Here is a 16,099-nt window from a genome sequence, read left to right on the forward strand (position 1 = left end):
CTGTGTAGTTTGGTCTCAGCTAAACTGTAGAAGTTCTGCTTCCAGCATACAAGTCCCAGCGGCTCTGCACTCTTATATTGTAACTTTGATGAACAGAGTGGCTGAATACTGGCATCTTGTGGTAAAAAAAAAAAAGATCTGCATTACAGTAACAATGCACAGTGTTACATTTGCTATAGAGGAGTATTGAGCAAAATAAAGTATATCCTCTCTTTGGACTTTTAACAGTTCCTAGAAGGTAAAACATTTAAGGTATGTTGCAATCAAGAGTGGCTAAAGGGAAGCTATACTGGCTTTGCGCTATGTATATTTTCTTTCTATGTTAATGTTTAGGACTAAAATATACAAAAATTTTTTAAAGTTTTTAATCAGGTTAAAAGGAAATATTGCATAGTATTTTCCTTATATGTGATTCAAAAAATGTTTGTTTATTTTTTCCCAAAAAATGTACACTAGCAAGGGGTCCTTTGCAGCTCTTCCCAGTTCACTAAGCACCTTGCAAACAAGGTTCACTCATAGCTGCAGGTCAATCAAAACAAAAATTCTGTCTGACTTTAGAATCATCCGCTTATTTTCCTTCACTTAGACCCCTTTCACACTGGGGTGGTTTGCAGGCGGTATTGCGCTAAAAATACCGCCTGCAAACCGCCCCTAAACAGCCTCCACTGTTTGTTCAGTGTGAAAGCCCGAGGGCTTTCACACTGAAGCGGTGCGCAGGCAGGGCGGTGAAAAAAGTCCTGCAAACCGCTTTTTTGGAGCGGTGAAGGAGCGGTGTATTCACCGCTCCTAAACCGCTCCTGCCCATTGAAATCAATGGGACAGCGCGGCAATACCGCGGCTATAGCCGCGCTGTGCGAGGGATTTTAACCCTTTTTCGGCCGCCAGCGGGGGTTAAAACCGCTAGCGGCCGAATACAGCTACAAGAACGACGGTACAGCAGCGCTAAAAATAGCGCTGTTGTACCGCCGACGCCCCCACCGCCCCAGTGTGAAAGGGGCCTAATTCTCTCTAGTGGCATTTTTCAAATTATTTAAGTTCCTCCTGTTATGTTTTTATATTTAAAGTATATGTAAATCCAAAATATTTTTGGAGTAGGAAAACAATGAACTATGTGCAGAGATTCAACACACCCCTTACAGAATCAAACCATAGCAGCAAAGTTCATGCTCCCTACTTATTGGAGTGTACTGTGCCTCTTCAAGGAGGCTTGCTGGACCTCTGCAGAGAGACCACTGCTTCCACACAGAAAGCAAGGGACCTTCTTTGCAACATGCTGATAGGGAACAGGCTTTTCTACTTAGACTGTGGCTGCTTTCTAAAGTATAACAAGTGGTGTGTCCTATAAGCTGCACATCAATGCAGACCTGCCTGTAATGAGGTAAATGGCAGTCTCAGCCCGGGATCCCTCCAGGCCAAGCCCCAATACATTTCTCTCCACCCCCGGGCTTAATCTTGGGGATAGAAATTCCAAGTAGAGGGGGGGGGGGCAGTTAAATGCATCATCGGCTGCCACTCAGTAAAAAATTGAATATCAGGCGTGTGTGGGACTAGTCATAAAAAATGTCATGTTTGCGAGATACTCACACACATAGATCAAGGAAGATCTCTGGTAGCCAGCACCCCAAGAAATGTATCAAAAAGCATGTGTTAGTACATCCAATATTTATCCAAAAATGCAAAAATCACCCCATAGTAATTGAAACTTTATTTTAATTACTAAATAAAAACAAATGAGAAACATAAACCGAAAATTAGAAAAGATAATAAAAGTTGGTACAAAATTCTGAATAATCTGCAAATAAAAAGGAATCCCCAACAACAATGCACTCTAAACCTGAATGTAATAATGGTGTGGGAGGTCAGGTCAAATAGATGGAAAACTCTGTAAATATATTCTGACAACAGAACTTGAGATAAGTTTAATAATGAGTCCAAGACAGGGATAGATAGTAGTATTAATAACCCCAAAAGGGGAATAAATAAAACTATTCATAACAGTGGGTGAGATCTATTCATAACAGTGGGCGAGATCTCACTCAAATTTTAAACCCCTGGGGATGTGGATATCTAGTTTACCTCCTTCCTACAAAGACGGGAGAAATGATCACCACTACAGGTAGGGCAATCTACTCTCTCCACAATCTTTTCTCTAACCGTTAAGTCTGTACAAACAATGTCAGTCTAACAGGAGCCACAGATGTCTTTGACTGTTCTCACATGTGTTTCTATATCCAGCAAACACCTGTGGTTAGGGACTGATGACTCCCCCTGGACGAAATCTGTCTGCATTGGTGACAAGCAAAGACATGTGGTGTGGTGAGTTTCACCATGGAAAAGTTCAGCATAACTGCATTTTTCTGCACCGCACATCAAAGCTGCATTTAGATGTGAATGGGCACACAGAAAACACTTGTTTTCTATGTAAATTTGATCAGGTGCAGAAAATGCAAGTCACTACACATGGTGTGAACAAACCCTTAAATATTTTCTTGTCTTGAAAAGACATTGACTTACAGATCTGTATGTCTTTTTATTAATAATTCTTGTGATATTTCACACACAGTGTCTGCGCGCTCCCAAGCTATGTGTAGAGGAAAAGAGGGGAGAAGAGATGCACAAATTAAACAATTGAACAGAACCCTTGGGGATCCCACTTCCCACCCCTTGCATACTATTGATGTTAGGCTAACTGGTCTGTAATTCCCAGGGATGTTATATGTTTCACTCTTTGTTATATTGCAGCCATTTGTTAAAATCATTTAAATTCATTTTTTTTCCTCATTAATGTACACACAGCACCCCATATTGACAGAAAAACACAGAATTGTCGACATTTTTGCAGATTTATTAAAAAAGAAAAACTGAAATATCACATGGTCCTAAGTATTCAGACCCTTTGCTGTGATACGCATATATTTAACTGCTGTCCATTTCTTCTGATCATCCTTGAGATGGTTCTACACCTTCATTTGAGTCCAGCTGTGTTTTATTATACTAATTGGACTTGATTAGGAAAGCCACACACCTGTCTATATAAGACCTTACAGCTCACAGTGTATGTCAGAGCAAATGAAAATCATGAGGTCAAAGGAACTGCCTGAAGAGCTCAGACAAAATTGTGGCAAGGCACAGATCTGGCCAAGGTTACAAAAAAATTTCTGCTGCACTTAAGGTTCCTAAGAGCACAGTGGAGAGCTGGCTGTCTGGCCAAACTGAGCTATTGGGGGAGAAGAGCCTTGGTGAGAGAGGTAAAGAAGAACCCAAAGATCACTGTGGCTGAGCTTCAGAGATGCAGTCGGAGATGGGAGAAAGTTGTAGAAAGTCAACCATCACTGCAGCCCTCAACCAGTCGGGGCTTAATGGCAGAGTGTCCCGATGGAAGCCTCTCCTTAGTGCAAGACACATGAAAGCCCGCATGGAATTTGCTAAAAAACACCTGAAGGACTCCAAGATGGTGAGAAATAAGATTCTCTGATCTGATGAGACCAAGATAGAACTTTTTGGCCTTAATTCTAAGCGGTATGTGTGGAGAAAAACAGGCACTGCTCATCACCTGTCCAATACAGTCCCATGGTGGTGGCAGCATCATGCTGTGGGGGGTGTTTTTCAGCTGCAGGGACAGGACGACTGGTTGCAATCGAGGGAAAGATGAATGTGGCCAAGTACAGGGATATCCTGGATGAAAACCTTCTCCAGAGTGCTCAGGACCTCAGACTGGCCAAAGGTTTACCTTCCAACAAGACAACTAAAATAAAATAAAAGGAGTGGCTTCACAGCAACTCTGAGTGTCCTTGAATGGGCCAGCCAGAGCCCTGACTTAAACCCATTAGAGCATCTCTGGAGAGACCTAAAAATGGCTGTCCACCAACGTTTACCATTCAACCTGACAGAACTGGAGAGGATCTGCAAGGAGGAATGGCAGAGGATCCCCAAATCCAGGTGTGAAAAACTTGTTGCATCTTTCCCAAAAAGACTCATGGCTGTATTAGATCAAAAGGGTGCTTCTACTAAATACTGAGCAAAGGGTCTGAATACTTAGGACCATGTGATATTTCAGTTTTACTTTTTTAATAAATCTGCACAAATGTCAACAATTCTGTGTTTTTCTATCAATATGGGGTGCTGTGTGTACATTAATGGAGGGAAAAAAAATGAACTTAAATGATTTTAGCAAATGGCTGCAATATAACAAAGAGTGAAAAATTTAAGGGGGTCTGAATACTTTCTGTCCCTACTGTATGCACAATAAACCAGGGGCAGAGTTTGGCATCTTTGCCCTGGGCAATACAGTATATGACCTCCTCCCAATGTGTGTCTATGTACGTAGCTAGGAGTTTCCAGATCTTGTTACTATCATTTTTTGAATTGCTTCCTTAAGTCAGATGCAGGACTGCCAGTAATTAGACAAGAGAGTTTGTTTTGGCATTTACAAGTTATGTGCAAAGGCCATTCCAATATACGCACAATGAGGAAGTAAAAATCATGAAGAAAAACAGAAATCTGCTACTGCTATTTTGAATATGTACATTTTCTTGGAGGCATTAACGTCGTTCAGTCAGTCTACAAATGTAAGTACATATTCTACTGCATTGTACAACATTTGTTTATTATGTTCTTTAAAGCCATTGATATATGGCACGCTTTTAACTAATGCCACTTATAGTTGAGTGTATGTGTTTTAAAAAATATACATATTTAGATGCTTTTTCAGTAAAGTTGTCTGTCTGTCTTAATTGTTATATATTTACAATGGGGTTGATTTACAAAAAATGGAGAGAGTGAAAAATCTGGTGCAGCTCTGCACTACACCCATTCAGCTTCCAGTTTTTTTTTTTTTCTTGTCAAAGCTTTATTGAACAAGCTGAAGTTAGAAGCTGATTGGCTACCATTCACAGCTGCAGCAGATTTTGCACGCTCCAGTTTTAGTAAATCAACCCCAATGAGTAATAAATATTACGTTTCTGCTAGTTGAATCCGTCTTACAATTTGATTGCGAGAGATCCAATTAATCTTCTCACGTCACATCAGGAATTAACATTAAAGAAGGAGCCATAAGCATCCTTTACTTACCTTGCACATGATCCCTAATCTCCACAATCCTGTAAAACCTAATGCTAAGGTAATTTCACTACTAAAGATGAGGCAATTCATCCACAAAGCATGAGATTTAAGCAGAATATGGCTGATTTGCAGCAAAGAGATTAGCAAATAGTGCCTAAAGTACCAATAATCTTTCACCTTTTTTACTTTTGATGGAACAGCAAATTCTCAGAATTAATGAGCCAAATAAAACGGAACACCAACCCAAAGTTTTCAACCATTTTTTGGATAAAGTAGAGAAAATTTCTTGCTTTCTGTGTTCCCATTGTGATTTTTTCCCACACTTCCTCATTCTCATCAATTGTTACCATGATAAAATGTAACTGTAAATCTCCCTAACAGGCACAACCCCCATCAGCCTTTTATTGCTGTCTATGTCCTCATTACTAGGATAGAGAGCACAGGGGCCAAAAACAGCAATATTACCTGACAAAGCATCCAAACCTTCCCATCTATGATTGCACGTATCCTGGATTGTGGTGATCTCTGATGTTTCTACATTCCAGTTACTGCTATTGTGAGTCTCAATTAAAATGCATTATTGTATAGCTGGAAGATCCATTGTACAGATGTAGGAGAATATTGCTGTCCTAAATTCAACTATTAAATCATTTTTTTAATGGTTAAAAGGCCTAAAGCAGGATGGGTGAAGACAGAGGAACCCTCAGATCTATTTTTGATCTCTTTAGGATTTCTTTTTTCTTAAAGTATTTTGAATGTAGCTATTAATCTATAACCCATGGCCCCTTTCCTGTACTATCTAGGGCATGGCTGGTTTGGACGCTTTTGGTGGATAGTGTTTTGAAACAAGGTCCTATTTTTAAGGCTACACTTTGGAAGTACCCATTCGGAGGTGCAGATCATAAAGTGTTGTCTCACTATGGCAGGGGGTCTCCAAAGTCACAGCTGTCCAACTACAATGATACTAACCCATATGTTGTGTGCTTGGCTGCTATATACTTTGAGGTGGGCACACATTATTTGATTTAAAAAAAAGTTAAGTTAAAAAATATTAAAAAGAATGCATTAAATATTTAGAATATGGTGACTGGGATTGTGGGTGCTAAATTAAATTATCAGCCGAGGAGATCGTTATCTGCTCATCTCTAGTCCTTAAAATATTACCACCAATGAACTGGTAACTCTCTTTACTAAATGGTGTGGTGGTGGTCAATTCATACCATGGTAAGCTTTCTGGCAGTCTCTCTAAAGACAGTTTCGCACATGGTTTTCTCTCCCTAGCATGGCAGTATCTCATGTTATTCCCTCTAACACAGCAGTGTCTCACAAAGTACTCTTTCTCATATAGTGTAGTCTCTTACTAAGCATTCAGCAGTTTGTCCCCAAAAAGGTATTTAAAGTAGAACTATAGGCAAAACTTTTTTTTTCCTTTTGGATAGAGTAATGAAGGGTAATAACCCCTGTTAGATTTTGTGGAGATTTCCCTTTACTTCTTGTCCCATAGCCAGACAGCAAGTGAGAGGAAATCCCTGCAAAGTAGCCACTTACGGACCGCCCGCCGCAGTTTTATGTCGGTACTTTGAAGAGGAATATCGTTGTTATGACAGCAGCTAGCTGCCATAACCCTGGTATCCTCTTCTTCCGCAGGCAGTCTGCTTTCAGATAAAAGTGGTCTTTTCCCCCCTCCCGCCATGCTTCAGTACCTTCCGCCGCTTACCAGAGCCGTTGGTAGCGGCGGAGGCGATCGGGTCCTTCTCCTGGCTAGACATGGAGACGAGTGAGAGGAAGATGGCCCCCACCTGTCTCCATATCATTGTAGGGCGGAAGCTAAGTCAAGACATCACTTCCACCCATAGCTCTTAAAGGGCCATTTTTTTTTTTATTGCATTTTAGTGTAAATATGAGATCTGAGGTCTTTTTGACCCCAGATCTCATATTTAAGAGGTCCTGTCATGCTTTTTTTCTATTACAAGGGATGTTTACATTCCTTGCAATAGGAATACAAGTGACACATTTTTTTTTTTTTTTTTTTAAAGTGTAAAATTAAAAAATAAAAGATAAAATAAATAAGAAAAAAAATAATTTTTTTAAACGCACCCCGTCCCGCCGTGCTCGCATGCAGAAGCGAATGCATACGTGAGTAGCGTCCGCATATGAATACAGTGTTCAAACCACACATGTGAGGTATCACTGTGATCAGTAGAGCAAGAGCAATAATTCTAGCCCAAGACCTCCTCTGTAACTCAAAACATGCAACCTGTAGAATGTTTTAAACGTCGCCTATGGAGATCTTTAAGGGTAAAAGTTTGTAATACAAAAAATACAATACAAAAAAGTGTATTTTTTCCAAAAAAAAAAGTGCGCTTGTAAGACCGCTGCGCAAATACGGTGTGACAGAAAGTATTGCAACGACCGCCATTTTATTCTCTAGGGTGTTAAAAAAAAATATGTATATTTATATATAATGTTTGGAGGTTCTAAGTAATTTTCTAGCAAACAAAACTGTTTTTAACTTGTAAACAACAAATCTCGGAAAGAGGCCCGGTTCTTAAGTTGGTAAGGGAAGTCACCAGGACTAGTGTCCCCATTGGAAGATTTCCCCTTTATTATTTTCTGGGGACAGCCCAAAATTTGGAATTTTCTTTTACTTTCAATTTCAGTGATAATGGTAAACAGGACAAATGGAGAGGGTGAATCTCCCTAACGGGGTCACAGACAGCAATAAAAACTGACAGGTGTTCTAATCCATCGCCAAGTTTTGGCCATAGTTATACTTTAATCTTCTGCAATGGGGCAATCCATCAGATGACAGTTTTTGTACAAAAGGACTCTCTGGTGGAACCGGTGGCTTCTACCACCCTTTAAAATGGTGACCTGTTGCTGTAACAGCTTGGATAGCTCTGGTCTATATAAATAAATTAATATGTTTTGTTATATAAGTTTTGTTATAGTGTGACAGAAGTAACGGAGACTTGCTTTTTTGTATGTAGGCCATAAAATATGAATTCTTCAGACACAGAGACGTGCCCTGAATGTGGGCAGGGTGCTATTGGCAATGGCAAGTACAGCTTTATTATATAGATCATTACAAAATATTGTTGTATTATGTTTTCTTAAATTTAAAGTAAAGGAAAAAGATTAGTGAGAAAATGTAAAATACTATATATAGTACTGCACGCTCTTTACAGTCAACAGTGATGTGCCGTTTTTTTTCTCCCTGTAAAAACCGGCACATCACTCAGTAAAAACAGTACACAGTACACACATTAAACATTGTTAGGCACACAGTACCCCTTAATTAGCCCTATTATTATTATTAGCACTAATCACTGTATTAGTGTTACTGGTGATGTCAGTGGCAGTTAGTCTGTACTCCCACCCCCCCCAGTATCAATTAGTATCAGATTGCCTGCCACACTATAACAAAATAAAATTCCTTTATATATCCCATCCTTTGTCCCGGGGCATGATGGGACTGTGACATCATAAGGGGGTGGGGTCACCGGGTGACTTCACCTGGTGACCAGGCCCTATGCCTATATACTGTAAGTCGTTGCGCACCTCGCACACAGCATTACAGCAGGAGAGAGCATCGTGTCAACATCGGAAGAAGAGAAGAGGGAACAAGACGATGGAGAAGACCGGGCCACCGCTAGCAAAAGAGCGGCAAAAGAGCAGAAGATAGCGGAAGAGCCCGGCAGAAGAACCGGAGAGCGGGAGAAGAACCGGACACCGGAAGAAGAGGCCGCAGAGATTGGAGAAGTCGGAAGAAGACCCCCGGAGCTGCCTAATAAACTACTTTAAAAACCTGTCTAGTGTGTTTTTTTATTGACACTTTTTCCCCCAGGTGAATGGGTAGGGGTATGATGTACCCCATACTCGTTCACATAGGGTGGGGGGCCGGGATCTGGGGGCCCCCTTATTAAAGGGGGCTCCCGGATTCCGATAAGCCCTCCGCCTGCAGACCCCGACAACCAATGGCCAGGGTTGTCGGGAAGAGGCCCTTGTCCTCATTAACATGGGGACAAGGTGCTTTGGGGTGGGGGGCCCCCCTGCCCCAAAGCGCCCACCCCCCCATGTTGAGGGCATGCGGCCTGGTATGGTTCAGGAGGGGGGGCACTCGCTCATCCCCACCCCCTTTCCTGACTGGCCGGGCTGCGTGCTCGAATAAGGGTCTGGTATGGATTTTGGGCGGACCCCCCTACGACCCTCGACGTAGGGGGTTCCTCTTAAAATCCATACCAAACCCAAGGGCCCGGTATGCCCCTGGAGGGGAACCCATGCCGGTTTTTTATTTAAAATTTGGCGCAGCGTTCCCCCTCATGATTCATACCAGACACCTGTCAGCAATGCTTGTCGCTCATCGGGAAAAGAAAAAACGCAGTTTTTCTTTCCCGAGGAGCGAGCCAGCTCGGCGCTGGCCCCCGCGATGGGGCTCGCAGGTGTCCAATCTCGCCGATAACATAATATAATTGTTTCTATGTATTTAGATTTAGTTTACATGCATAATGTTTCGTTGTTTGCATATTCCTCTGTTCCCACCTGTAATGTTTTAATGACAATGTTTTTTTTTAGCTTAAAGCAGAGTTCCAGCCTGTAAAAAAAAAAAAAAATTAAAAGTCAGCAGCTACAAATAAAAATAAAGGACACTTACCTGTCCAGGAATCCCGCAATGTCGGCACCCCGAGCCGATTTGTCCATCAGCTTCAGGTGCAAGCGCAAGCATTGCAAGTAAGGGAAACCAACAGTGAGCCCTGGTTCACAATGATGCGATTTGGCATGCAATTTTACATGTCAAATTGCATTACAAATCGGTGGCGATTGCCAGCAAAGGCAGTGGCCACATTTGCGGCGCTGCACCGATTCCCAACAGTAGTTTCTATGCTACTTTTGGCGATCTCGGGGTGCGATTTCCATTGACATTTGTGCAGAAACCCGCACAGAAGTCTCTGCAATCGCTCCCAAAATCAAGACTGACATGCGTTAATGAAATTGGATTATTTCATTCTCTCAGTCAGTGTGAACCAGGGCTGAAGCAATCATGTGCATGTGTGAGTTGCGCTGCGCTTTCTGAATGATCCTGTCGTCTTCTGGGACACACCCAGGTCCCAGAAAGCAGGGGGGGTGGGGTGGAGGAGAAGGGGCCGAACATGACGTAGATCGCCGTGCGGGCATCTTACCAGGAAGTGGGAGCGGGTACCTGTCAAAAATCGGGTAGTCGCTCCCCCCTCCCCCCCAAAAAGTGCCAAATGTGGCAGTGGAGGGTGTGAACAAGCAGAGCTTCCCCTTTTGGGTGGAGCTCCGCTTTAATAAATGCCATATGGCTAAACAGAATGTATTTACCATAATGACACTTGTGAGTCAATGCTTAGGACAGTAAGGTAAGGTCTCATTTACATGGACATGCGATTATATGCATTTAGGACATTTCTAAACACATATAAATACATGTAATTATTTTAAGGGTACATGCACAAGATTGCGGGCACAAGGGAGCTCTGGCATAAACCTCCTGAAGGTTTCTCACATTTGGGAAAATATTTCATATGCAAATGTGTGTGTAAACACCAATGCAAAAGATCATATGCATTTACACAAGTACAAGTGCATACAGCCATTCACTTCAATTATTGGCTGTATACGCCACCCTCAGCTCCCTGGGGTGCAGGAAAATGCTGGGAGTTTTATACTAGAGCTCCCTTTTGCCCACTTACATCCGTGTGCATGTACACTATGGTATAATGCTTGCTATACGTTTACTTCTGTGCAGGCGAATTCAGTTTAGCTGCATTCAAGAAAAAAAAAAAAAAATCTGTGTGTCCGGGGGCAGAGTAGATACTCTGAGGGTGTGTACATTTAAACACAGAAGAGCTTGATCCAAGAAACAAAACGTCTGTTTATACTTCTATACCTATACCCAGATAAATGACAGTGACAGTTAAATAAAAGAAATGCAGGGGATTCATGTGAATGAGGGCTTAGCGGGACAACACTGAGTCTCAAAATTAAATAACTGTGCCAATTTTTTTTTTTTTACATTTGTTTCATAGCTCCACCACTTCTGAATATTTGTGGCTAAATTCAGCAAACAAATTAAAATGTGCAGGTAGCCGACTCTCAGTGGCCCCTGGCTGCTCTACACACAAATTCTCAAAAAGAAGCCACACACTATTTAAAAACCTTGATACTGTATACGTTTATTAAACTTTTCAATCATACAGATTGTGCCAACTGGTTAGTATAGCCTTTCCCAAGTGATAGAGTCTATATGATGTAGAGTTTAATAAATTGATATTGATGCCGCATACACACGACCGGACTTTCCGTCCGAAAAGGTCAGACGATCTTCCCGACGGGGTTCCGACGGACTTCCGTCTGAACGGACTTGCCCAAACACGAACGGACCAAAGTCCGTTCGTTTTGAACGTGATGACGTACGACGGGACTAGAAAAGGAAGTTCAATAGCCAGTAGCCAATAGCTGCCCTTGTGTCGTATTTGGTAGGCATGTGCAATTCGTTTCGTAACTAATCTAAATTTGGCCGAATTTTGCATCTTTCGGACATTCGGATGTCCAAATTAAAAAAAAAAATCGAATTTCAACTAGTACGAAAAATTATAGCAAATATAACAAATGAGTTCGACATGATTCGGCAATTCATTAAAGATCTAATGAAACAAAAGTTCAACTCAAAGTAAATCTTACAGTCCAATCAGCTGATTAATTTTGTGCTGGAGGTTGGATTACTGGCAAAGTGCATTCCTGAGAACTGAGTGAGAAGGGTGTTGCATTGTATTTGAGCAGAGGAGAAGAGATATTGAAGGAGAAGAGATATTGTCATTGTGTGTGTTTGGAAACTACGAATCATTATCACGAATATAAATATCAAATTTCAACGAACACAAACGAAATTATAGCGCATATAATGAATGAATTCGACATGATTCGAGATTCAGTATAACGAATATCGACACTCTACAGAATTAACTAATTATCTGAAAACGTATTAACGTAACATAACGAATATAACAGAATGAAATTATGTATTTTACGAATGACAACGAACCGAAACGGAAGGAAATTTTCCGTTGTGCACAAGTCTAGTATTTGGTCTGTCGGACCAGCATACAGACGAATGGTTTTCCTGATAGAAATTGATTCCGTTGGAAAGATTTGAAACATGTTCTTTTTCTAAGTCTGTCTGAATGTTTGAAGAAAAAAGTCAGATGAAGCCCACACACGATCGCAATATCCGTCGGAATGATTCCGTCGGACCTCTTCTGCCGGAAAGTCCGGTCGTGTGTACGCGGCATGAGGCTTTCAAATGGTGAACAGCTTCTCCTTCTCTTTGCGAGTTAAAAAAAAAAAAAAGTGTTTCAGATGTTGGGAGGAGTCAGAAGACTCACTATGGTTCACGAAACATAAAATATTTCTCATTTCTATTATTTGCTGTTCTGTACAGTCACAATGTAGTTCTGAATACAGACAGCATTTAGCATTGTTTTTAAATAAAAATAACTGAGGGTTATAAGATGTGGAGCTTGTACAAAAAAGTGCCATCATTCAGTTGTGCCTAGGGTAGAAAAATATCTAAATACTGCCCTGCATCCAATCATTTAGCATCTAGGCATTTAGAACAAAACATTAATGTATAATTTACATCATATATCCTTATGGTGCTTGTAAACATTAAACTGAAAAAAATAGTTAAAATGTTACTAAACCCACAAATGTAAAATCAGTCTGTATATGCAGTAAAGCATGCTTGTTATAACCACTGTGGAACCTAAGGGGTTATTCCTCTGCGTTATGTAAAAAGGCTGCTTGATCTTGTATGCACAGATTCCCCCCCCCCCCCCCGCACTGTCCCCCTGGACAAGTCCAGATAAGACACAGTGACTGGAGTCAGGCTGCACAGATTGGTGTGTATTGCCATAGAAGTTTCTTTTTTTTTTTTTTTTTTTATGGGAGAGTGCATGTGATCAGTACAGGGCCAATCAGCATTGTTCAGACATGTCCAGACAGAAGGTCCTGAAGATGCTGCAGACTCATAAGACAGCTCAGTGCAATATGAAAACTCCTCCTACAAGCTTCACCAGGAACTGATAGAAATCACAAGACTGCTATATATTGCTGATGAGAAAATGTATTTAGTTGTTTATTGTTACTAAAATAATTGCATTTCCATGTTCTGTGTACTGTGGGAAACCAGATATAATGAATGCAGGGTCCTGGGTTTAGTAACACTTTAAATAATGCCTTACCCCACCTTTTCTAGTTAGCCCAATCTTTGGGCTGCGCTGGCACAATTTTGGTTTTTTTTCTCAAGCAAAAAGGTTTTATTGGGAAACTATACAGAACATACGAATTAGAGCAAATTAAATCCAGAAATATAGCTAGTATTACTTAGTGTATTGTCAACACCATAAACAACACTATACTGTCAGGAACCATGAATCAGACTGAAGTGCAGGAAAAGTACACTATTTAATAAAATGGTATAAACAGAGCAAACGTAGTCAAAACATAGCCAGAGTTCAGTAACCAGGACGGGTAGTCAGAACAAGCCAGAGAAATGGGAGTCCAGAGATCAGCGAAGTCGGGTGCAGCAAACAGGATCAGCAACCAGAAGGGAAGTCAGCCAAGCAAAAGTTTTTCATAGGAAAACACAGCAGAGAGAGTCCGGATATGTTGACCAAGGCAAAGGCACAGATGATCTGATCCAAGGAGTTTATATAACCAGCAGTTGTAGCTGACGAGCAGGAAATGAAGACCAGGTGACTCACTGTGGAAGGCAGAGTCTGGCAATTAACCATCAGCTGAGCACAGAGCTTTGAGAAGGAAGGGCTGAGCCCAGCCCTGACAGTTACATACATCAGTTTTCATCTCATTCGCATGTACAAGAGACATTTCTTTGTGGAATCCCTATAGGGTCACAGCATATTTTCCCCCACCAAGTCATCACCCATGGTGTTCAGTGCCCTCTTGTTTATAAAAGTATACAGTCCATAACCAGATCAACCGGGGCTAAGCCTGGAACATCCAGCCACAGAGACCATATTTTGTCGAATTTACCCCTGCCATCCCTGTGCTGTTAAATAAACCTCTTCAATCTGATGGTGCCCCCCATTTTAGCAATCCATTCCTGCAAATTTCCAGTGTCTCTATTACTAAGCGGGCTTGAAAAAAGGCTCTAATATACCCAGTAGACAGTATTTAGGGTCCTCTGGGATCTGAGCCTGGAAGACCCGATTGAGAATGTCTACAACCTTCCAATATAGGTGCAGCTTCGGCGCACTGCCATAGCAGGTGTATCAGATCCCAATGGTCCCTGCAACACCTAGTGCTTGTGGGATCTGATTGTACCCCCATGCGAGCTAACTTGGCCGACGTGTAGTGATGCTAGCACAATTTTCATGTGAACCTTTAAAACTGTTTTAAATTGAAAGAGTTTGATTTAGATGCCGTATTTGACTCTATTTGGGAGATTCAGCTTTATTTTTAATACTGTCACCATTGTCGCTGGGTTAGAAAGTAAGGTAAAATCTTCAGTTTCTGAGTTGTCACCAGGAGAGCAGTAGAGGGAAAATGATCTAACAGGGAAGCCTCCTGCTGTGACAAATAGAGATTGACAATAAAAAAAACTCAGAGATTCTATCCCTTCCTCGCTCTCCAAGACTACTACAATTTGCCAGCAGTTTCACCTTCATTTAATTAATAGCATATGATAAAATGTTGGACTTATGGCACTCATTTGTCAATAACAGGCTATAAACAAAGTTTCACAAAGTTGTAACTTATGAGAATATCCTGCCCTTCATTCAAGCTTTGTCATCATCCTCAAATAGTCTACAGTACATTAGCCTACTCTTTTCTTAGTCTAAACACTAATCATTGTAGAATTACCTATTTATTCTCAGATGTAGGTGTGTTTTTTCTAGTCTGATAAGACTTTTATTACAATAAAGTGGTGTAACAAGGAGTTGGCTGATACTTGTTCTTGGAGTCGTATGGCACTGTTGCATAAATTCAAGGAAATAAAATCAGGTAAATAGATACTAAAAAAGAGATATCAAAAGGCACTGCTTAGAGAAGACACAAAAAAGGAATCCACATACACAGAAAATGAAACAGGGATTTACCATACACACAGAACTGTCTTAACCACTTGTCAACCCCCTAACTGGAAAAAATACTTTGATGTTAAAAACCAGCTGTAGCTAGATGCCATAACCCTTATATTTTCTTTTCTCTTAGGCAATTCTCTTTCAGATAAAAGTGATCCCTGCAGCGGATTCACCACAGGTACACTTTTAAAAGGAGAGGCGCCCCCTCCCGCCCCTTCCGGTGGTTCTCGAGTTTGTTACCGATCACTGAGCCAGGGAACTGTTCAGCACTGGCAGTGTCTTCCCATAGAGATAAGTGATGGTAAGATGGCCACCGCTCATCTCTATGCCCTTGGAGGAACGGACCGACGTCATGACATCACTACCGGTTCCCAGGCCATGTAAACATTTTTTTTCTTGAAGCAAAAGATCTTCTTTTTTTTTTTTTTTTCATTTTTTATCTTTTGCTTTTAAGGGTAAAGGAGAAATTTAGGGTCTCTCCATAAAGAGAACCTGTCATGCTGTATTGTTATTGCAAGGGATGTTTACATTCCTTGTAATAGCAAAAAAAGTAATCACATTTTTTTTTAAAGGGACATTGTAAAAGTTTAAAAAAAGTAATACATTTTTTTTTTTTTAAAGAGCCCGCGTCCCCACATGCTCGCGCGCAGTAGTGAACGCATATGTAGGTCATGCCCACATATGTAAACGGTGCTTGCACCACACATATGAGGTATCACAGCGAATGTCTGAGCGAGAGCAATAATTCTAGCACTAGACATCCTCTGTAACTCTTAACCGATAACCTGTAGACATTTTTAAAGCGTCACCTATGGAGAATTTTCAGTACTGTAATTTGGCGCCATGGTGTGAAGCATGGCATGTTAGGTAGCTATTTACTCAGCGTAACATCATCCTTCACATTATACAAA

The 16,099-nt window shown here is 41.1% G+C and overlaps 1 protein-coding gene across 4 annotated transcripts in view; it reads left to right on the forward strand.

The window, feature by feature from the left end:
• Positions 1-4,359: 4,359 nt before the first annotated feature.
• Positions 4,360-16,099, forward strand: part of LOC141106091 (uncharacterized) — a 145,585-nt gene continuing 133,845 nt past the window's right edge. For 2 of the 4 annotated variants that reach the window (XM_073596514.1, XM_073596516.1), the window contains exons 1-2: positions 4,360-4,568; positions 8,052-8,119. In XM_073596514.1, coding sequence (XP_073452615.1) covers positions 8,062-8,119 — 58 coding nt within the window. In that variant the 5' untranslated portion in view covers positions 4,360-4,568; positions 8,052-8,061. Of the gene's footprint in view, positions 4,569-5,593; positions 5,618-8,051; positions 8,120-16,099 lie in introns of those variants that run through there. The other 2 variants (XM_073596515.1, XM_073596517.1) reach the window with 2 other exon arrangements.

The sequence above is a fragment of the Aquarana catesbeiana genome, linkage group LG08, assembly GCF_042186555.1.
Source record: "Aquarana catesbeiana isolate 2022-GZ linkage group LG08, ASM4218655v1, whole genome shotgun sequence".
NCBI lineage: Eukaryota > Metazoa > Chordata > Amphibia > Anura > Ranidae > Aquarana > Aquarana catesbeiana.